The sequence below is a fragment of the Anolis sagrei genome, chromosome 9, assembly GCF_037176765.1.
Source record: "Anolis sagrei isolate rAnoSag1 chromosome 9, rAnoSag1.mat, whole genome shotgun sequence".
NCBI lineage: Eukaryota > Metazoa > Chordata > Lepidosauria > Squamata > Dactyloidae > Anolis > Anolis sagrei.
Window position 1 is genome coordinate 13,893,784 of NC_090029.1, and position 24,593 is coordinate 13,918,376.

The 24,593-nt window shown below is 42.6% G+C and overlaps 1 protein-coding gene across 11 annotated transcripts in view; it reads right to left on the reverse strand.

Moving 5' to 3' along the window:
- Nucleotides 1–24,593, reverse strand: part of MEF2A (myocyte enhancer factor 2A) — a 116,118-nt gene that overhangs the window by 42,912 nt on the left and 48,613 nt on the right. For 6 of the 11 annotated variants that reach the window (XM_060755654.2, XM_060755656.2, XM_060755657.2 and 3 more), the window contains exons 3-4: nucleotides 22,012–22,215; nucleotides 5,531–5,668 (exon numbers count right to left, since the gene is read on the reverse strand). In XM_060755654.2, the coding sequence (XP_060611637.2) occupies nucleotides 5,531–5,668; nucleotides 22,012–22,215 (342 nt within the window). Of the gene's footprint in view, nucleotides 1–5,530; nucleotides 5,669–5,735; nucleotides 5,868–22,011; nucleotides 22,216–24,593 lie in introns of all 11 variants that reach the window. The other 5 variants (XM_060755655.2, XM_060755658.2, XM_060755663.2 and 2 more) reach the window with 2 other exon arrangements.

A 24,593-nucleotide genomic window follows, 5' to 3' on the forward strand; every position in this document is an offset into this window, starting at 1 on the left:
TAACGAATTACTAATAATAATAATAATAATAATAATAATAATAACTTTGTTTGTATTCCGCCTTATCTCCCTGAGGGAACTCAGGGCGGATTCCAACATACAATGGCAAACATTCAATGCCTCTATAAAACAAACAAATACCGATGTAAAATCCCAGAAAAACCCCACATATGAAAACAATATTAAACCTAACATCAATAAATTGAACATATGTATGTATATGTATAAATATGAACTTAAAATCAATTAAAACCATTAAAATATACATATACATAAAATTTAAATATTCAGACAAAGCATAAAATCATCCTAGTATAAACATTAAAATCCCGTGATACAGAAATCGTATATCATAGCCATTCCGAGTTGTCATTGCACATGTTCCTTAATTATGCTTTGTACTGCATTATTTTACTAGCCAAAGGCTTGATCCCATAACCACTTCTTTGTTCTCTTTCTAAAGGTCGGGGGGGGGGGGGGCTGATCTAATTTCCCTGGAGACAGAGTTCCAGAGCCGAGGAGCCACCGCTGAGAAGGCCCTGTCTCTCGTCCTTGCCAATTGCACCTGCGACGAACCTCCCCAGATGATCTTAACCTCTGAGTAGCGAGACTAGAGACAGGGCTAAGCTCAGTTATTCCTTTCCACACATTCCTAAACATGTTTCCTAAGGGGCTTTGTCTTTCTTCTTGACTGCCAACACTGTCTCCTCCCCCTCTGATGGCATAGTAATGGAATTCTGTGAGGGAACTTCTGGAATTCTGCCCTGGGAAGACCATGCGGTCTCCTCTATGCCTCTTCTGCTTTTCTTTCTCCCAGTGAGGATGCATTTTGTCTCTCTGTAGACAAAATGTAGCTACATTGACTTTTTATCTTTTACCTTCTTTAGAAGGTGAGATTTAGTAAGCTAGTGAGCTCCAAGACATTTTCTATCAAGAATTTATTTCTTTTATTTCAATAAAAAAAATGGACCTAAAGTTCTGACTCTGCCATCCTAAGGAATAGAAGCCTATTCCACCTCACCACACATAAGTTTCCGCTGGTTATGGAGTTTACTCCTGGTACTCTGCTATACTGTGTTGGAATTGCCCCAACTAAGGGTTATTTTTCAGCCTAACAGTTCAGATTCCACAACACATATTCTTTCTCTGTAAAGTTTAACCGATCACCACTTCATTATAACTTGAAAATATTGGGTTTTTTTACATCACTAGCTTTAGCCACATACCATTATGAATTAACATTTAACCTTATCAAGAACACAGAAACTGTACATCATATTACTTTAACAATTTGTATTTTAAAGGAGTAATACAGTATGTCAAAAAAAAATCTTAGTCATATTATTTGGGGAAAAGAAAAGGAAAAATACTTTAGCTTGATGATAAAAATGTTAAGGAAATTCTACTTGGCAGAGAATTAAGAAGATGCATCACTTTGAAAATGTTTTACATGTCAACTTTGGACACATTTTCTTGGCAGCCAGCCTGGAATTAAATGTACGTCCATGCAAATCCCTCAGTTGTCACAACTTTCAATTATTACAGAACAGACCTGGTTTGGTCATGTGCAAGAATACGCAATACACAACAGATACTAAGAATAACACCTCTTCTTGGATGATGCCAGGCAAAGTGGCTCAGAGCAAAATTACTTTTTTGTGTGTGTGTACACTGTAAACCAGGTATGGGCAAACTTGGGCCCTCCAGGTATTTTGGACTTCAACTCCAAAATACTAGATGTTTGGTGTTGTACAAAATAAAAGAATTATTTAACAATTCTGTTGAAGTCCAAAACATTTGGAGAGCCCAAGTTTGCCCATACCTGCTTTAAACTAATGCTATTTATTATTATTTATTTACTTCATTTATATACCGCTTTTCTCAGCCCTTGGGCAACTCCATTATGCTAAAGAAACATAATGGAAATGCATTAGGGCACAGTCTATGCAGGAATCCTAAGTCTGGTCCGTTTGAAACAAATTGTTCCTTACTTTTCCCAGGAAAACTTGGGAATTCAGTTTTGTCATGTTCTTGAGAATCCCGTTAAGAGAGGTCAAACCCTTTTCAAAGAATTCAACAAAACAGAGCTAACCATGGTAAAATATAGTCCCTCAAATTCCATAAGACATATGTATTTTATGTCAAAGAAACTACTTTCTTTTCAAAGAAGCCCCACTTTTTAGTAACACGTTTAGAATTTAGAATTACCACTTATAACAGAGGATTTTTGTTTATTTGCAGAGAAACTGCAATATTGAACTGGGATGATACATAACAAAAGAAACTCAAGATAGTTTGGGTTGGTGTGAGTTTCCCAGGCTGTGTGTCCATGTTCCAGAAGTATTCTCTCCTGACGTTTTGCCCACATCTATGGTAAGCATCCTCAGAGGTTGTGAGGTCTCACAACCTCTGAGGATGCCTGCCACAGATGTGGGCAAAACATTATTTATTTATTTATTTATTTATCTATCGATTTTATATACCGCCACTCCCCGAAGGCTTGGAGCGGTTTACAACATACATATGTGATACATTACATTTAAAATCAAAGAAAATTTTCAATCAACAAGATTCAAATGCCAGCCCAAATAAATAAGTTTTACAAGCTCTACGAAAAGATAGTAAGTCTCGGAGTGCTCGGGTTTCCGCTGGCAAGGCATTCCACAGGTAAGGAGCCACCACCGTGAATGCTCTACGCCTAGTAGACATCAGGTGAAAGGTCCTAAAATTGGGAACTTCAAAGAGATTCTGATTGTCTGAACGGAGTGATCTCGGGGGTTGGTAGGGGGTGAGGCAGTCCCTCAGGTCCCAGGCCATAGAAGGCCTTAAAGGTAAGAATCAGCACTTTGAAGGTAATCCAGTGCTCAATCGGCAACCACTGCAGTTGCTGCAAGATTGGAGTGATATGACACCTCCCTGGGACCCCTGCGAGAAGCCGGGCGGCAGCATTTTGCACTAGTTTAAGTTTCTGGATCACCGATAAAGGCAGGCCTATGTAGAGGGCATTACAGTAGGAGGGAAGGCTTCCAGAACATGGTGAGACAGCCCAGAAAACTCACAGCAACCCAATGATTTCAGCCATGAAAGCCTTCGGCAACTCAAGACAGTTTTCTTAAAATGTAGCATTTTCCCCAAATCAGTCTTTGCATCCAAGGCAAATTACCAGTATAACATTCCCCAGAAAGGTGGGCAGGATTCAGGAAATCATAGGCCAGTTAACTTATGTCTGGGCCTGAGTCAAGGTTTAGATATATTGGTTCACTTGTTCTCAAATATATAGAAGGACAGAATTTCCCAAAGAAACATCAATCTGGCTTCAGAAAAGGTATGTTACACCTCTCTAGCCTTTCTGAGTTTTTGAGAGAATTAACAAGCATGTGAGGTGGGATGAACCAAGTGAAGGTATTCAATGGAGAGCAATCCGTAGCTATTAGTCATGATGATCAAATATAACCCCCCGTCTCATAATTAATATCTTTCTGTATGCCAGATACCTGGCCCCACTGGTGGCGCAGTGGGTTAAACTGCTGAGCTGCTGAACTTGCCAACCAAAAGGTCGGCGGTTCAAATCCGAGGAGTGAGGTGAGCTCCCGCTGTTGGGCCCAGCTTCTGCCACCCTAGCAGTTTGAAAACATGCAAGTGTATAAATATGTGAGAGGAAGTCACAGGGAGGAAGGAGCAAGCATGTTTTCTGCTTCCCTGGAGACTAGAACGCGGAACAATGGCTTCAAACTACAAGAAAGGAGAGTCCATCTGAACATTAGGAAGAACTTCCTGACTGTAAGAGCCATTCAGCAGTGGAACTCTCTGTCCCGGAGTGTGGTGGAGGCTCCTTCTTTGGAAGCTTTTAAACAGAGGCTGGATGGCCATCTGTCAGGGGTGCTTTGAATGCAATATTCCTGCTTCTCGGCAGGGGGTTGGACTGGATGGCCCATGAGGTCTCTTCCAATTCTATGATACTATGAAATGTGAGTAGGTATCACCTCAGAGGGAAGGTGGCGGGGATTGTGGCGCAGCTGGCTGAGTGTCAGCTGCATTAAGATCACTCTGACCGAAAGGTCATGAGTTCGAAGCCAGCCCGGGTTGGAGTGGGTTTCCAACCAATTGTGTGTAGCCTGTTGTCGACCTTTGCAACCCGAAAGACAGTTGCATCTGTCAAATAGGAAAATAAGGTATCACCTTAAAGTGTGGGGAGGCTAAATTAACTGATTTATGAGGCCATAAAGAAGACTCCAGCAAAGCATTCCAGCGGGGAAGCATGTGGGGAATGCGGAAGTGCTTCATCAGCGTCACAGATGGACGATGAAAGCGACAGCTCCCCTGGCGGCCAGAAAAAGTTAAATAGCCTCTGTGTATGTCTGTATAGGTTTGTATGTCAAAAATTGGCATTGAATGTTTGCCATATATGTGTACACTGTAATCCGCCCTGAGTCCCCTGTGGGGTGAGAAGGGCAGAATATAAAGAATTTAGGAAGAATTTGAAGACCTGGCTGTTCCGATGTGTCTTTCCAGAATCGGAAACTCCAGCAAGCACTTTATTAGAGTCCCAGAGCACCTTATTAGAATTTTAAGATTCTCTGCACATTGCACTTCCTTGAAATCAGATAGATCACCTGTCACACCCAGCACTTTTTAATCTGTACCCATTACTTTGGCCCGGCCGTTTTTATTTTTATTGCGTTATGTTGTTTTACTGTTATTGCTTTAATGTTTTGATTTGCTTTGTATTGCACTTGTTATGCTATTGTTTGCTGAGGCCTTGGCCTTTGTAAGCTGCATTGAGTCCTTCGGGAGATGCTAGCGGGGTACAAATAAAGATAATAATAATAATAATAATAATAATAATAATAATAATAATAATAATAGCTGTAAATAATAATAAATAAATAAGGTAACGGCACTCCATGAAGTCATGCTGGCCGCATGACCTAGGAGGTGTCTATGGACAATGCTGGTTCTTCGGCTTGGAAATGGAGATGAGCACCACCCTCCAGATTTGGACTCGACTAGACTTCATGCCAATACAATATATGTCAAGGGAAACCTTTACTTTTACTTTACTTATACCAGATGCTGGGGTCACAAGTGGACAGTGTTATTTCATTCACATCCTGATGGGGGTTTCCCACAGAGATTTAATTAATCACTATTAGAACGGGATCCTGGGCATTTGTTCAAATCCAAAATGGCTATATACTTAGAATAAAATGAAGGAGAATGAAACCTAACCCTGAATGGTTAACAGTGGGGTTTTGCATGATTTCAACTATGTACGGCAAACCTTATATACTTCTAGCTGCTCATGAAGAGGAGAATCTTTTTTTTCCTGAAAGGATACTTTCTTAGGAAACGGAGCACCCCAAAGGCTCTCCTCCCTTCAGTGCTTCTATCCCATAACTATACAGCACTCAAATTGCCTGCACTGTTGGCTTCTCACAGCCATCCAATATTGTAATTGTCAGTGTTAGGGTGGTATCATAATATGTTCTCATGCATGTAATGAAAGCACAAGCCATACCACAGTACTCACTGCGATTTTATGATTCCGCATCATATTATCAAACTCTTCATTAATTTTTTTATATTTTTCTTCTGTATGTGGCGTGAGCACATATGAGGTGTCAGGGTCTGGGCTGTCGCACCCTCTGTTTTCCTTCTTGTTCAGAGCCTAAATAACGAAGTTAATAAAAAGAATCAACAAATACAAAGTAGGAGGTAAAAAAAAAAGTACTTACAGGGCCTCGCTTGAAAATAAAATCACTATCTTCATTTAGTTTGCTGAATCTGTCCTCCGAGAGTGGACTGTGCTCAAAGTAATCGTCAGCATCAGGGCTCTCACAACCATTAAGGCCTTTCTTTCTTAAAGTCTGAAATACAATTGGAAAATTCACACACAGACAATACTAAACTTGCCAATTTTGTTTGAGTTTTAAAAGCTGCACATCTGCATTAAGAGGACAGAGACTTTCACACCCAAAATGACTTACAAGAATGGTTTCCAAACACCTTTTCAGTACTCTTAACGCGCATACTATCCCTGCACATACCCCATTTATGATAATCCATTACCCGGTACTATAGTATAGGTATGGGCCATCTTGGGCCCTCCAGGTGTTTTGGACTTCAACTCCCACAATTCCTCACAGCCTCAGGCCCCTTCCTTTTCCCCCCAGCCACTTATGTGGCTGAGGGGGGAAAGGAAAGGGCCTGAAGCTACGAGGAATGGTGGGAGTTGAAGTCCAAAACACTTTGAGGGCCCAAGTTGACCCATATCTGTAATATAGGCTATATTTCAAAGGAAGGAACTGACAAAACCATCTCAATGTATTCTTCGCCCAAGAAAATCTTTTGAACTTCATGGGGTTGCCTGTCCTCATTTGCAAAGGTGTAGCAGGAACCTGTTGAGACGGCCACAGAAGAAGGAAGCTCAGATCTGGAAGACGCCAATGGAACACAACCAATTGTGATAAATGTTGGAATTCTACCCCATACTGCCCAAGTCTCAAGTCCTCAATGAGGAACAGTTTAGTCTTCCCCCATGTCTCTTGAATGACCGTTGAGAATATATCTAATTTCTTCTCTCTGTTTCTGCTCTCATTCTTGACTTGCTTTGGGTGTTTTGAATGTGAATTTTCTGCTTCTTGGCAGGGGGTTGGACTGGATGGCCCTCGAAGTCTCGTCCAATTCTATGATTCTATTCATTCTGATTGGTTGTGTAAAATGGATGCTTTTCTACTTCAAGCCTTTTTGAATCCAACTTCTGCCTCCTTACATTTTAGTATGGAGAGTATGTGCTGTGTGCTTTGAGATCACTCTCTGCTTGTGTGTCAGAAGAAATGTAGTCACTGTAACTACATTTTACCCTCTCTTAAAATCTACTAAAAAAAACTACATTTGCCCCTCTCTTAAAATCTTAGAAGAAATGGGCGTTAGAGTAGTTCAGGACCAGTTCTTGATTATTAAGAAATGCTGGTATTGTTTATTATCTATATAAATAAAAATGTAATGTTCGTTTGTGGGATTAACAGAACTCAAAAACCACTGGGGGAATTGCCATCAAATTTGGACACAAGACACCTAACAACCCAATGTATGTCCTTCACTAAAAAAAAAAGATTTTGTCATTTGGGAGTTGTAGTTGCTGGGATTTATAGTTTACCTACAATCAAAGAGCATTCTGAACCCCACCAACTATGGAATTGTTACCAAACTTGGCACACAGTTCCCCCATGACAAACGGAAAATACTGGAAGGGTTTGGTGGGCAGTGTCCTTTGGTTTGGAGTTGTAGTTCACCTAAATCCAGAGATCACTGTGGACTCAAACAATCATGGATCTGGACAAAACTCTACACGAATACTCAATATGCCCAAATGTGAACACTTGTGGAGTTTGGGGAAAATAGAATCTTGACATTTGGGAGTTGCAGTTGCTGGAGTTTATATTTAACCTACAATCACAGAGCATTCTGAACCCCACCAACGATAGAATTGGGCCAAACCTCCCACAGAGAACTCCCATGTGGGCCACAGCAACACGTGGCAGGGGCCGGCTAGTTGTAAATAAACCTTTTGTGATTTTTTAAGATTGGACTCTGCATGTTTGCCTCCTAAGCTCTGAATTCTTAACAGCCACATCACACGGCACATCAATCTTTGCTTGCCGTGAGCTGATGCTCAAATTATAGGTAAGCTATTTATGTTTTTGGATGCTCTGCTTTATTTTAGGGTAGTTTTCCCTAACAGATAGGACCTCTTGCTAGATTCTTTTCTAGATGCTGATAGATTTCCGTGAGCTTGGGCAAAGTTATAGAGTTATTCTCCAAGCTGTGAATCATAGCATTTTGAAGCTGGGACAGAGAACTTGGCCTTCTGAATATGGAAGCGAGTCTGGCATCTGGGAAGGGACATGAGATAGCTTCTGGGTGGGGAAGCTGAACAAACCAGTTGTCTGGGCCAATATGGCGTGATCGGAATTGGGTTGGACCTGTCTCTGGTGAGTTTCAATCGTACTTTGAGAATAACAGAAAGGGCTCAAAACTGATAATTTAGACAGTAGACCATCTAGGCACAAATGCTTCCCTGGAGACCTTTGTTCGCCCTGTTTTGGAGCAGAAACCAAGACATTTTTCATTGACAGGCAAGCAGAGATCAACATGAGGTCTTCCCCAATTGGACAATACAAGATGAAAGGCTTTTATCTGAGAAAGCTCTCCTTCGCTGTCAATTCTGAATATGTTTTCAAAGAAATCCTAGTAAAAATAGAACACCAAGGAACACTGGCCAGCCCATCTTGTCCTAGATTGTTCAAGACCTGCTTGCAAGTTGCAGAAAAGGAGCTGCCTGAAACACAAAGTGGCTCTAAGAAGTGCCTATAAGATGACCACCAGGATAAAATACAGGCACTTTTTTACACTTCAAAGATGGGACAGAATGTTCTCAACCTAATTTTCTTTCCTACTATTCTATGCACTTGGCAAGCTCACTTTATGAACCAGAAATGGCGTTTGGTTGATAAGTAATGAATAAGCATCCAGTATTTCCAGAAGGACCTGATCATTTCTATTCCGGCCAATTTTGTCATGAATAGTCGTAGCATTTTGCTATGGAAAGTAGTCAGACTCTGATCAAAACTATTGTTCAGACTTTATAAATGCCAAAGGAGGAGTTACACTGTAAATTTTCCAAGCAAACTTTCACAGATTTGATTTGACTCTGGCTTGTGATTGCAATCTCACACCAATACAATGCCTGGAATTTTTTTCACAAATGACACTAGCTAATAATGTGCCAATTAGAATTAAAGCATAACTGTTCAACTACATGTTTGCTTTCCCAGAATACCGTATATACTCGAGTAATCTAGTGCAATTTGGTAACTGAACATAGGAATGGAACAATGGACGACGAACGTGGACTATGCTTGGATGATGAGACGATTTGGTACGGTTTTTGTAATAATTGTGCATTGTAATTGCTTATTGGTTATTAGCGGATAATGTGTTAAGTTAATTGTTATATGTTGTATGGAACTATTTTATTTATTTCATTTATTTCATTCACTTATACCCCGCCCTTCTCACCCCGAGGGGGACTCAGGGCGGCTTACAGGGAGGGCACTATTAGATGCCCAATCACACAACAAGTAATCCAAAAATATAACAATTCAGCAGTTAGATTAAAACATCAATACATAATAAAATCATAAATCCTAAAACAATCTCATGTCAGAGTCCATATATCAGAGTCCATACATCCGTTCTATTCCGTTTGTCCTTGTCTATCGCCAGGTCCTTAAGTTAGTTGTCAGAGTGACCAAAAGCTTGGTCCCACATCCAGGTCTTTAGTTTTTTCCTAAATGCTAGAAGGGAAGTCGCCGATCTGATCTCCCCGGGGAGTGAGTTCCACAGGCGGGGGCCGCCACTGAGAAGGCCCTGCTCCTCGTCCCCGCCAGCCTCACTTGTGACACTGGCGGGGTCGAGAGCAGGGCCTCCCCAGAAGATCTTAAACTTCGAGGTGGGATGTAGAGGGAGATCCGTTCGGACAAGTACACTGGGCCGGAACCGTATAGGGTTTTATAGGTCAAAACCAGCACTTTAAATTGTGCTCGGAATTGGATCGGCAGCAACTACTGCTGTTTTCACTGTTTTTACTGTTTGTGAACCGCTGAGAGTCGCCTTCGGGCTTGAGATACAGCGGTATATAAGCAAAGCAAATAAATAAATAAATAAATAAAATATAAGCCGTCCCGAATATAAGCCGAGGCACTTAATTTTACCACAAAAAACTGGGAAAACGGATTGACTCGAATATAAACCAAGGGTGGGAAATGCAGCGGCTACTGGTAAATTCCAAAATAAAAATAGATACCAATAAAATTGCATTAATTGAGGCATCGGTAGGTTAAATGTTTTTGAATAAAACTGGAAGTTAAGATAAGACTGTCCTCTAATTAAAGCATTATTCTAACCTTCTTCAGTGTAAATGTGTTTACATATCCTTCCAATAATAATAGAGTAAAATAATAAATGTAATAATAACAATAATAGAGTATAATAATAAATGTAATAATAACAAGAAATAATAAAATAATAAATGTAATAATAATAGAGTAAAATGATTAATGTAATAATAATAATAATAATAATAATAATAATAATAATAGAGTAAAATAATAAAAAAACTTGACTCGAGTATAAGCCGAGGGAGACTTTTTCAGCCTAAAAAAGCACTGAAAAACTAGGCTTATACTCAAGTATATACAGTATATTTCTGAGGTAAAGACAGAAAGTAAAATCAGATCAGATTCTGAGACAACTGCCTTTCCGTAACAACGATCAAGATTAGAAGTTATGATACATTTGAGCAATGTAATGGAATCAAATTGTGCAAAGATCACAAGGTACCATTAAGATATAATTCCTTCTCAGGTTACTTGGCATGGCATTGTATGTCCCACATACAGTGCAAGGAGCCCCCACTAGCTCAGCATACATACACTGGGAAAACAGGTGTAGCTTTGGCCAACACCTGTCACAGCACTTATCACGGTCGTCTATCCAATCAGGTGGACACTTATATGGCCTTCACCATAGATGGCCCTGCTGCCCAAGGCTCTGGAAGCTGTTAACCCTCCCAAACCTTGAACAAGGCTAGCCTGCCAGTCTTCGGCATCACGGTATCAGCAGGGAAAATGCTAACATTACAGTCTGGATTACATTTAACCTTTATAAATTACTGAATGCTATAAATAGATTCAGAAAGCTTATGGCATTCATACTGGAATACGCACATTTTGCCCAATGTAACTTGTCACTTGCAGATGGAGAAAAAAGGGGATTATTCCTATTTAAAATCTATACGCATAATAAAAGTGAAAATATGTATGTGTAGACAGCCTCTTGCCCCCACAAAGAGCTACAATCCACAGTGCTGAGAAGCCACCAAAAGCACTTCCTCCAATGACAGTGCAGGTTATAGCAAGCACCATGAACATGTTGTCCAACCCCTGCCAATGTCCTCCTCAAACACTACAGCCCACTACCCAAGAAATGCTTTCATTCAGGGACAATTTCATCCTAGATTTTACGTTTTTCCTCCACCAAAGACACCTCCCAGTGTTCCTTTCTCTCTCCATTGGTGTGGAATTTGCATCACCCTACCCACTGCCTCTCCCTTAACCCTTTCCCTTAATTCTTTTCAACTCTGCCTGCACAACAGAGCAGAACTAATCAGCAACTACATATACTGGAGGAGTTTGGGGGACTGACTCCACATAATGGAAGTTGTAGTTCACCCTGCATCAAGTCAGAGCACTGTGACCCCCACTGACAATGGATCTGGACCACATTTGGCATGCAGAGTCCCCATGACCAAAGAAAAATACTGGGGAGGTTTGGGGGATTTCACCTTGATTTATAGCCTTTATAGGTTCACCTGCAATCAAAGAGCACTCTGGACCCCACCAACAATGGCCCTGGATCTAACTTCGCACACAGAACCCCCATGACCAACAAATATGCAAGAAGGCTTTGGGAGAAGGTCAACTTGATTTATAGGAATTATAGTTCACCTACATCCAGAGAGCACTGTCAACACAAACAATGATGGATCTGCACCACATTTGGCAAGGATACCCAATATGCCCAAATTTGAATACTGGTGGCTTTGGGGTGGAACTGAACTTGACATTTGTTAGTTGTGGGTACTGGGATTTATAGTTCACCTGCAATCAAAGATGCACCCCACCAAATTTTTTTTGTCATGTCAGGAGGGACTTGAGAAACTGCAAGTCGCTTCTGGTATGAGAGAATTGGCCGTCTGCAAGGACGTTGCCCAGGGGACGCCTGGATGATTTTTTGATGTTTTGGGAGCCAAATGTTTCCTGTCTTTTCCTTCACTTTTTGCCTCCAAAAGAGAAGAGGAAGGGGAGGAAAGGGCAGGGAGGGAGCTTGGGGAGAACCCCCTCCCTCTCGACCCACCCACCCTGCTCTAGAAGGGTTTGGTGGGCATTGATGTTGAGTTTGGGAGTTGTGGTACACCTACACCCAGAGAGCACTGTGGACTCAAATAATGATGGATCTGGACCAAACTTGGCACGAATACTCCATATGGCCAACTAGGAACACAGATGGAACCTGAGGGAAATAGACCTTGACATTTGGGAGTTGTAGTTACTGGGATTTATAGTTCACCTACAATCAAAGAGCATTCTGAACCCCACAAACGATAGAATTGGAGCAAACTTCCCACACAGAACCCCTATGACCAATAGAAAATACTTAAAGCCATCCAGTCCAACTCCCTTCACCAGAGCAAGAAAATGTAATCAAATACAGAAATTACACATATTAGAAACCAACACTTTCTCATTACTTTATTTTCCAGATCACCAGACTGGGCCACAACAACAGGTGGCAGGGGACGGCTAGTAAAATATAAAAAAGGAGCTAAAACTATATGAGCCAGAAGCCACAGCAATGTTCTTGAGTATTCAAGGCACGCTCTGCAACGCCACACTGGAATCCAAAGGCACAACTGAACCTTCAATTACAATCTCTCCAGAAAAACCTTCACAGAAAACAGTTGGAATGACTTCATCCCACCAGCCAGAAATTTAACTTCTAAGCATTGAACAGGATAGTTGACCTCTTTGTGATAGTTATTTTAAGAATGGAATTAACCCTACCTAGACTCAGGAAGAAGGGGAAGTGTTCATTATCTCCCACTAGATTCTGGAAACCTTCATTCCAAATTATGTTCGTGTCACTTTTAAGGCTGCTTAAAGGTTGCAGTCTCCCATTTCTGATTATTACGCCGAAGTCTGTGCTGATATTGAGAAATCTGGCCTCCTAATCTCACACTAAGAAATGTCCCTTTGCAGCCACTACCTCTGATAAGCGGACCACTTATTCTCTCCCTATCAAGCCCCGTGAGAGGAAAACTGTTGCCCCTGCATGCCACGGAAAGCATAAGTGGAATGCTGTAATCTTGAAGCAAGGCTGGACAAAATCAGTAGGAGACATGCCATGCCACAGTACACTATGGTTTTTAACAAGCAGCAATGCCCAGAGATAAGCAGCTCCTGCTGAAAGAGAAGAAAACGCACTGGTACACGCCAAAGTAACACCTAGGGTCCTTTTGTGTTTTCACTCTAATGCAGGCATGAACAAACTTCGGCCTTCCTAACAGCCTCAGGCTCTTTCCTTTTTCCCTTCAGCCGCATAAGGCTGAAGGGGAAAAGGAAAGGGCTGAAGGCTGGAGGGCTGAAGTTTGCCCATGTGCTCTTCTGCTTCCTTTCAGTGTTCTTCACTGTGTGGTTCTGAAAACTAGACAAAATCTGTCCACTGGCTTAAATACACTATCCCTAAGTAAAGGTAAAGGTATTCCCCTGACATTAAGTCTAGTTGTATCTGACTCTGGAACTCTGGTGCTCATCTCCATTTCTAGACCAAAGAGCTGGGATTGTCTGTAGATATCTCCAAGGTCATGTGGCCACTGGCATGATTGCATGGAGTGCCATTAATTTCCCGCCGAAGCAGTACCTATTGATCTACCCACATTTGCATGTTATGGAACTTTATTTATTTATCGTGTCAGGGGCAACCAGACAATTGTATTACATTTCTAATAGAACAAAACAAACAGACAGACAAAACACAAAATCTGCAAGCTTGGTAGTTGATTAAATGTCCCTTCACCAGTATCTGGCCACTTGGAGTGCCTCTGGTATTTCCGCAAGAAGGTCCTCCATTGTGCATGTAGCAGGGCTCAGGTTGCACTGCAGCAGGTGGTCAGTGGTTTGTTCTTCTCCACACATGTCGTGGATTCCACTTTGTAGCCCCATTTCTTAAGATTGGCTCCGCATCTTGTGGTGCCAGAACGCAGTCTGTTCAGCGCCTTCCAAGTCGCCCAGTCTTCTGTGTGCCCAGGGGGAAGTCTCTCATTTGGTATGAGCCAATGATTGAGGTTCTGGGTTTGAGCCTGCCACTTTTGGACTCTCGCTTGCTGAGGTGTTCCAGCAAGTGTCTCTGTAGATCTTAGAAAACTATTTCTTGATTTAAGTCATTGACGTGCTGGCTGATACCCAAACAAGGGATGAGCTGGAGATGTCACTGCCTTGGTCCTTTCACTATTGGCTGCTACTTCCCGGCGGATGTCAGGTGGTACAATACAGTGTAATTTCTCCAGTGGTGTAGGGTGCAGTCACCCCGTGATAATGCGGCATGTCTCATTAAGAGCCACATCCACTGTTTTAGCGTGGTGATATGTGTTCCACACTGGACATGCATACTCAGCAGCAGAGTAGCATAGAGCAAGGGCAGATGTCTTCACTGTGTCTGGTTGTGATCCCCAGGTTGTGCCAGTCAGCTTTCGTATGATATTGTTTCTAGCATGTTTTTGAACTGCTAGGGTGGCAGAAGCTGGGGCTAATAGTGGGAGCTCACTCCGCTCCCTGCATTCGAAGTGCTGACCTTTCAGTCAGCAAGTTCAGCAACTCCACAGTTTAACCCGCTGGGCCACCAGGGACTCCTCCTACATGGGAGCAAAATTTCCCCTTCTTTCCCCGCAACCAGGTTGCCACACATTTTGCAAGCATTGATTTTTCTAATCTGCAATGCCTATCCTGCAACTCAGAATGGGGAGCTAGTTGCTGACACCACATGAGTTACCAAAGGCGTCTGGAATGGCAGGGAGATATAATGCTATCTGAACGCCTCTCTGGCTCAGTATAATGGCAGTAAGTGCTCATACCACACTTAAGAAAAAGGCTTAAGAAAAATGAAAATGGTTCAGACACAATATGCAACTACTCAAATCCCTTTGTTTCAGCATGTCCCTGAAGCTCAAGGTAGCCTCTTCACAGCTTCCAAGTGCCTTTGAAGATCAGCTCAAGCTCAGAGGGAAATGTGAACTAGGTCCTCACATACTGAGGAAATTTCCATGTTGCTCTGCTTTCCACATTACTTTACACTTCTAAGGGCCTACAGAACATGAGACAGAATCAGAATTTCTCCCACCTACTCAATTCTTCTCTGGTCTGAAAGGTTATGAGAGGGTTTATACTTCACGCCCCATCAACACAAACTAACGTGCTTATTGCCATTGCTTTCACAAGAGAGGAACACTTTCTGGCACAGATCATAAGACTCAGAGCACCAGCCATGCGCTCTGCCAATGAATAGGCACAGTGAAATTGTACTGCCTGATGGGACTCAGGGCATAACAAATACATACGAAAGTTTCTGAGACTAAAATATCAACAAAATAACCTTAACAAAACATCACAGTACCAAAAACTGAAGAACAAAAAAAAGTGCTCTCTTATACTTCCTTTCCACAGTTAGTGATGCAGCATGTGGTTTGCACTCCTGATTTCTGCAACTGCTTCACAAAATACTTTAAATTTCCCAAAGCCTTTCAAGAGATTTCCCCTCAATGGCATTTCCTGTTATTCCCATGGTTGGTTTGTCTCAAGGATAGTAGAGGTTTTTTTTTAATTTTAGGAACTGTCTGTAATATACAAAGAGGACATCGTTTTTTAAAGCCTATCTATGGATAGACTAATACATCCAGTGTGGCAGCCACGGTACACTGCTGGCTTCCGAGCTTACTAAAATATGCATACTAGCCTCTCCCAATGTGATATCCTCCAGATGTGTGGGACAACTCCCACCACACCCAGCTAGCACAGAAGGTGAAAAGAGTGAAAATATTCTGCAACATCACGACCACAACTGCAGCTTACTTCATGGTCTAACTGCTTTCTGAACAGGTGTCATTCTGTACTTTAGCACCTGAAGACCACAACACATTTGAAGCTTCCATTTGACTCAGGGCAGTCTTTGTAGTGACTGCCCAGAAAAAGTCTTCAATTGACATGCTCTTTCCTAGAAAAGGGGTGTACATCTAAGGGGTGTTTCCTGAATATCAAGTGTGCTACCTGTCACACTAGATATTCAAGAATGAAGAGATCTTGAAAAGGAACTTTTCCTCAATTCTCTGAAGTATGGTCAGTACGAGAGGGGGGAATAGAACATTATGATTCGGTGATGTACTAAATCCTTCACTGACAGTGAGAGATGTATTAAAAAGTAACTAGGTATGTTTAATTAACTGCACCTACATGCTGCGTTGATCAGAAACTTCTACATCTATTATGCAAACATTTTGGTGGTAAGCCCTCCTCCACTGATACTGGTGACCAGGGCAATTCTGCTCAAACCTTTAGTTCCATGGATGCCAAAACAGTAGCCTACAAGGAAGAGCAGGAGACGTAGAGAAGAGGAAGGGCAAGCGTTATGTGAGTTCATAGATGCCAACCTGAAGAAGTATGGTTACAGATAAGAAATCTGTCCATCTTCATGGCCTCTGTGACTCAAACTAATGGAAGATTAGCACACTATTCACCAGGAGTGTTCTGTGAGGCAGGAGTAAAGCCTACCTCTCCTGAACATGACTTTGGCCCTAGGCCATGCTTCAATTCTAAAATGGGAGGTGAAAGTCAAAGGCAATGATTATGGAACTGCTCTACAAAAGTCCTCTAAAGGCACTCTTCTCAGAAAGATATAGGACATAGTTCTAGCTCTAGTGGAGTGGCTGCAAACACAAGCTGGAGGGGCCTGATTCACAAGTTTGTAAGCCAGGTGGATGATAGAAACAATGTCCTGAGAAGAGACATGGAGTTCTTTCTTCTCTTGGAAGTAATTTTAAAAAGTCTCTGGTGATTTGTGGAAAGCCACAGTCCTGTCCACAAGAGGTTTAGGCCATACCTGTACAGTCTGTGGCCCTCCAGGTCCTTTGGACTTCAGCTCCCAGAATTCCTGACTACTGTTGAAGAAACCATCACTAGACCCCACCCAATCAGACAACTTTCAGCCAGTTTCCAATCTCCCCTTTTTGGGCAAAGTCCTGGAACATCCGGTGGCTTCGCAACTCCAGGGATTCTTGGTAGACACTAATTATCTAGATCCGGCACAGTCTGGCTTTAGGCCGGGACATGGTACTGAAACAGCCTTGATTGCCTTGGTAGATGATCTATGCCAGGAACTAGACAGGGGGAGCGTGTCCCTGTTGGTTCTGCTGGACTTCTCAGCGGCCTTCAATACCGTCGACCACGGTATCCTTCTGGGACACCTCAGGGATATGGGACTTGGGGGGTGCTGTTCTGCAGTGGCTCCAGTCCTTCCTAGGGGGTCAGTCCCAGAAGGTGTTGCTAGGGGACACCTCATCCCCACAACCATTGACTTGTGGGGTCCCGCAGGGTTCTATACTGTCCCCTATGTTGTTTAACATTTACATGAAGCCACTGGGAGAGATCATCCGGAGTTTTGGGGTCAGATATCATCTGTACACAGGTGATGTTCAGCTCTATCACTCCTTCCCACCTGTTACTAAGGAGGCTGTGCAGGTCCTGAACCGGTGCTTGGCTGCTATGTTGGCCTGGATGAGGGCAAACAGATTGAAACTTAATCCAGACAAGACAGAGGTACTCCTGATCAGTCAAAAGGCCCAACAGGGGAAGGGGTTACACTCCACCTGAAGACACAGGTTCGCAGTTTGGGAGTGATCCTGGATTCATCACTGAGCCCGGTCTCGGCGGTGGCCGGGAGAGCTTTTGCACAATTAAAGCTTGTGCGCCAGCTGCGCCCGTTCCTTGGGAAGTCTGACTTCGCTCTGGTTACATCCCAAATAGACTACTGCAATGCTCTCTACGTGGAGCTGCCTTTGAAAACTTCTCGGAAGACCCAATTAGTCCAGCGGTCAGCGGCCACGTTTTTAACTGGAGCTGCGTACAAGGAACGTACCACTCTGTTGCACCAGCTCCACTGGCTGACGATTAGCTTCCAGGCACAATTCAAAGTGCAGGTTTTAACCTTTACAGTCCTGAACGGTTCTGGCCCAGATTACCTGTCAGAATGTATCTCCTGCTATAAACCATCACGAAGCTTAAGATCATCAGGAGAGGCCTTGCTCTCGATCCCACCACTCTCGCAAACTCGGTTGGTGGGGACGAGAGAGACAGGGCCTTCTCGGCAGTGCCCCCCCCCTCCCCCGCAATCTGTGGAACTCTATCCCTAAGGTTGGCCACCTCCCTCCTGTCCTTTAGAAGACAACTGAAGACCTGGCTCTGGGGCCAGACATTCGATTAGAGGCCAGCGGCAATAGGAAAAGGGAATTTGGATTTTGCGACATGGATTCTCCTGGCTCGGCTTGGTTTTTACCGGCACGTTAATCTATTAATTTACTGTTAAATTTTACTGATGATGTACAATGTTTTAAAATGATTTTATTGTGAATTGTAATTTTATGGTATTTATGCTGTTAGCATCCTCTGATGCTCATGTGAGGCTGCGCTGAGTCCCCCTTTGTGGGGAGAAGGACGGGATATAAATATATGAAATATGAAATACTGGACAAGTTGGCCAGGGCTTCTGGGAATTGGGAGTGCCCAACACATGGAGGGACACAGTCTGAGCAGGCCTGGCTTAGAGTAAGCTTTCAAAGACTGAGCCTACTTCCTTAGATACATTGTCACAGGTCAGTTAACATTCATTTTTTAAATATTTCCTTCCATTTCCAAAACCCAAATCAAAACACTGCAAACAATGCACTTCACATTCTTCCCCTGCCAATCTGATTTAAGTACAATGGGAGACAACGCATCCTATCTTGTCATCCAGATGCTTCCAGCTCTACCTGCATTCTGACAAACCTTCTATCTCCAATGCTGCTAAAATAAAGCCTGTTCATATGTTAGCATTTTCTTCTGGATATTGCAGCCATTTGACCTCTAGGATACAAAGAGTGGGATTCTCCCCACAGTGCTTTTTATGTGCCTGATGCAGTGTTGTCGGTGGTTTAAACAACCTTGGCGTGACCCACTGCACTCTATGGAGTCCTTCCTGTCACACAAAGCCTTACCATTGGGCCAGATCCAAGTGTGCTTCTAAAGCTGGCACAGGGCCACAAGCTGTGACATGTAGCTATACAATTACCTAAAATAAGGTTTGCTGAAGGTCAACGGTGTGTTGCAATTTATTTCCACTTCCACCCATTTTCTATAATTTGCTGGAACAGCCATGCCAATGGCTTCCTCTTTCCTATGCCCTACTACGCACCCCAATTTTCCCCCTAAAAGGGACAATTAAGCTTCAAGTAGTTAGAAAAGCAGGAGAAATTTGAGGAAATACCTAAACTAGAATAAATTGACTGGAAAACTACTTCCCAATACAAAGGGGGGGGGGGGGGACATTTCTGCCAGAACCTTGCATTTCACCCTTTTCCAAACACTTTCTTCATTTTAGAAATTTAGAAGATCAACTTTGATTTTATGAAAAACAGACATAAATTAATTATGAGCATCTTCCTGTTATTATTTACACCAAACCTCTTCTCATTTCCACTCAAACATTATTGTCAAGGAAAGGGGCAAATACATGTTGTTTGATATCTCTACATATCAAACAACATGTTCCACAAATGTTTTCTCCATTATGGGGACATACATAATCACGACTAATATAAATAGAAATATTTAGTTTGGACAAGGTTCAAGAAATCTAAAAGTCAGGAAAAGCTTTCTCTACACGTTTATCAAATTATATGCAGCCTCAAAAGGTTGACAATGAAAGAGCATAGATTTATGGGTCTACGGCAGGTATGGGCAAACCCAGGCCTGGGGGCCGGCTGTGGCAATTGGGCTCTTTTCTCAGTCTCTCCTCTCTAACACCATCCTATCCATCCTTCCTTCCTTCCCTCCCTCTCTCACCTCCCTCTTTCTCCCTCCGTCCTTTATTCCCTTCCACCCTTTCCCCTTAAGAACAAACAAGCATCCCAAGCTCTGAGGATTACCTGGGAAGGAATCCCACTGGAGCATTGCAGCACACCCAAATACCTGGGAGTCACTCTGGACCGTGTTCTGACCTACAAGAAGCACTGCCTCAATATCAAGCAAAAAGTGGGTGCTAGAAACAATATCATACGAAAGCTGAATGGTACCAACCAGACACAGTGAAGACATCTGCCCTTGCGCTATGCTACTCTGCGGCTGAGTATGCATGCCCAGTGTGGAACACATCTCACCACACTAAAACAGTGGATGTGGCTCTTAATGAGACATGCCGCATTATCACGGGGTGTCTGCGCCCTACACCACTGGAGAAATTACACTGCTTAGCCGGTACTGCACCACCTGACATCCGCTGAGAAGTAGCAGCCAATAGTGAAAGGACCAAGGCAGTGACATCTCCAGCCCACCCTCTGTTTGGGTATCAGCCAGCATGTTAATGACTTAAATCAAGAAATAGTTTTCTAAGATCTACAGAGACACTCACTGGAACCCCTCAGCAAGCGAGAGTCCAAATGTGGCAGGCTCAAACCCAGAACCTCAACCAATGGCTGATACCAAATGAGAGACTCCTTCCTGGGCACACAGAAAACTGGGTGACTTCGAAGGCACTGAACAGACTGCGCTCTGTCACCATGGGATGCAAAGCCAACCTTAAGAAATGGGGCTACAAAGTGGAATCCACGACATGCGAGTGGAGAAGAACAACCACAGACCACCTGCTGCAATGCAACTTGAGCCCTGCTACATGCACAATGGAGGACCCTTCTTATAGTAACACCAGAGGCACTCCAAGTGGCCAGCTACTGGTCAAAGGACATTTAATCAACTACCAAGCTTGCAAACTTTATGTTTTGCTTGTTTGTTTGTTTTTTAATGCAATACAACTGTTTGGTTCGCTCCTGACACGATAAATAAATATCCTTCCTTTCCTCTCTCCCTCTTTCTCCTTCCTTCTTGTCTTTCCTTCCCCCCTCCCTTCATCCCCTCCCTCTTTCTCCCTCCCTCCCTCCATTCCCTTCCATCCTTTCGTCCTTCCTTTCCTCTTTCCCTCTTTCTCCTTCCTTCCTTTTTCTTTCTTTCCTTCCTCCCCTTCCTTTCTCCCTCCATTCCCTTCCATCCTTTCGTCCTTCCTTCCTTCTCTTTCCTTCCTCCTTTTTCTTCTTTCCTTCCATCCTTCCCTTCCACCCTTTTATCCTTCCCGCATTCCCTCCCTTTTGTCTTTCCTTCCTTCTCTCTTTTCCTTCCTCACCACCCTCCCCTCCCTCATTCTCCTTCCATCCATCCCTTCCACCCTTTTGTCCTTTCTTCCCTCTTTCCTCCCTCCTTCCCTCTCTCCCTCCTTCTCCTTCCATCCTTCCCACCCATTCATCCATCCATCCATCACCGGGCACATGGGGTGCTAGCATGCGGTCCCCAAGTTAGAAAGTGTCCCCATGCCTGGTGTACCGTCAAATCTCATTCCCAAAATTTTAAAACTTTTTCTCACACTATAGCTTCAAAATGGGAAGCAGAAAAAAATAAACTGTGGAGGAATGGGAAAGCCTGGTGCATTCTGAAAGTGCACGAGGCATTGTTGTTGTTACAAAAAAAGGAACAGCTTTTGAGATTAGGGTGTCCATGACTCCTTAATGCACAATAAAAGGCTCTTTTTTGGAGTCCTGGATCTCCATTAAGGTCCCTATCTCTGGTCTCAATCAACATGGTCTATTCCATTTGTATTTAGGAAGCATACAGCAACAATAAGAACAGATTAGTAAGAACAACTGCCCAGATGTGATGTCATGTTACATCATAACCAAGCACATCCAATTTGGCTTCCTATGATATCCAATCTCAAAGTGATGTGCCACCTTTAAGTAGAAGGTAAAATATGGGTATCATTATTCCTATCTAGAGGTTAAAACATTATCAAGAAAACCTCTCCTTTCCTAAAATACATAAAAAGGCAATTTTTCAGGAAAAAAAATACGGTAAGGGATGCTTCAGAGGCTGATCTATTAATATACACTTGCTTTCCCTCTTAAGCACTTCAGATAACACTATGTATAAATTGAAGGAGGAGGAAATATCAGTGTTCATTACTTTTGTTAAATTAACGGCGGTATTGCTGACTTAACAGAACAAAGTAACATAAAATCTATTCATTAATGCAATTTGTTACCTCAACAATATCTGAGTTGGTTCTGCTCTCATGTGGTTCATTGTACTCCGTGTATTTGAGGAGAACTTTGTCCATATCCGTGCTTGCATACTGAAAGAGCTTGTTAGAACTGTTAAAAATGATGAGTGCTATTTCACAGTCACAAAGCACACTCAGTTCATAGGCTTTCTTCATTAATCCAAACTTCCTCTTTGTGAAGGTCACCTAGAGAAGAGAAGAGAAAGAGATCAACGGTCTCAAAAAGAAAACCCAGATAATAATCTGAGACAGCCATCCTTCATGCTCATCTCTATCTGACAAGCTTTAAACGTAATGGAGAAGATAGTAGAACAGAAGACAGAAATGAGATCTTGCAATCAATGTTTTGGAGGGATAGAATTCAAAGGACTGTTTTATATACTGCTGAGGTCTGGATGGGAAACCATCAATGAGGCCACAGTTAGCACATTGGGTTAACTGCCAGTTACAGAAAATCTTGCCATCCGGAAGACTGGCAATTCAAGTCACAAGTGGGGTGAGCTCCCACCGTCAGCCCTAGTTTCTGCTTACCTAGCAGTTCAAAAACAGCAATGTGAGTAGATAAATAGGTACCGCTGTGAGCGGGAAGGTAACAGCGCTCTATGCAGTCATGCCAGTGGCCACATGACCTTGGACGTGTCTATGGACAATGCCGGCTCTTCGGCTTAGAATGGAGATGAGCACCACCACTCAGAGTAGAACGCGACTAGACTTAATGTCAAGGGGAAACCTTTACCTTTACCTTTTACCAAGTGCTGTAGAATCTCCCTTAGAGAAAGAAACTGGCAAAACCACCTCTAAGTAGTCCTTGCCTTAGAAAACTTCAGAAAATTCATGGACTTATCATAAGGCAACTGGTGACTTGAAGGCATGTACATACACACACATACAAGGCTTTGGTGTGTTTACTGGAATTGTTAACAATCTGCCTTCAAACAGCACAAGTTCACATAATTTCTCAAACTGCTTTTGCAAATCTTTCTGCTTCAAAATAGGTTTGCCTTGCCAGGTGGCACAACTGTACTCGCCCTGCTAGGATGGTTTGAAAACACTCAAGAAGAGAAATAGGCAAAGTATGGTTCACCTTGTCAGTTTACTCTAGGTAACTTATACTATTCTGACACAGGTAAAATAATCCAACAAAAGCACAATTTGAATTGTCACAACAGCTATGACTTTTCATATGAAACAGATTTTACAAGTCAACCATTTATTTTCCAAAAAGATGCATCCAAACTCTTCAAAAGTGGCCACAACATAGTGTAAATATGTCCTTATTATAGCTTCTGTGGGCATTCGTGTATTCACTGGGAAGGAAGACTCATTTAAGAAACAAAACAATTTTAAGTGATGTAATAATAATAATAACAACAACAACAACAACAACAACAACAACAACAATAACAAGCCGTCCCCTGCCACGCGTTGCTGTGGCCCAGTCTGTTGATCTGGAAAAGTGTTGGTTTTTAATAAATGTAATTTCTTTATGCTTGTGGGTAAACAGTATTTCTTGCTGTTTTTTTGTCAGTGTTGATGTGTAGAGTGTCTGGTTTGCCAAGATACCTAACTGACCGCCTCTCAGCCTATGAGCCCACGAGGACTTTGAGATCTTCCGGGGAGGCCCTGCTCTCGATCCCGCCTGCGTCACAGGCACGGCTGGCAGGGACGAGGGATAGGGCCTTCTCGGTGGTGGCTCCTCGGCTGTGGAACACCCTTCCCGTAGACATCAGGCTAGCCCCCTCCCTGTTGATATTCCGCAGGAAGCTAAAGACTTGGTTGTTTAAGAAGGCATTTGAATAGAAGTGCAATGACTGGTAACTTCACCACAGGAATGGAATAACGGAAATGGTATCGGATTGTGAACTTGACGATGAGACGACTCGGAATGGCTTTGTAGTACTGTTGATGTTTTTGATGAGATGTTTTGATAATTATGTACTGTGGATTATTCTATTTTATGTTTGTATTTTGCACCTGTTTTTTCTATGTTGTACATCACAATGAGTCGCCATTAGGCTGAGAATTGCGGTATATAAGCAAAGTAAATAAATAAATAAATAAATACTCTGGAACATGCAACATAAAATTGTCCTTCTTCAGGGGTCCCTTTCAAATCTATGATACTATATCTGTGTATGTGTGAATCATCTATATCTTTATATATCTATGGATGGATGGCTCTTTGTCAGGAGGGTTTTGATTATGTTTTCTTGCCCTTATGAAGGGAGTTGGATTGGGTGGCCTTAAGTGTTTTCTGTTGCAAGCTCAAAAATTCTATGTAAAGATCTTAATGAACTAGACAAAGTATGGCCAAACTTTGGCCCTCCCTTCCAGGTGTTTTGGACTTTGACTGCCACCATTCCTAACAGCCTCAGGACCTTTCCTTTTCCCTCTCAGCCGCTTAAGCGGCTGAGGGGGAAAAGGAAGGGCCCTGAGGCTGTTAGAAATGGTGGCAGTCAAAGTCCAAAACACCCAGACAGCCCAAATTTGCCCATGCCTGAACTAGAAAGTATTATTATTCCTCCTAATTATAAAGAACTACATACAGGTTTACCTATGGTGAA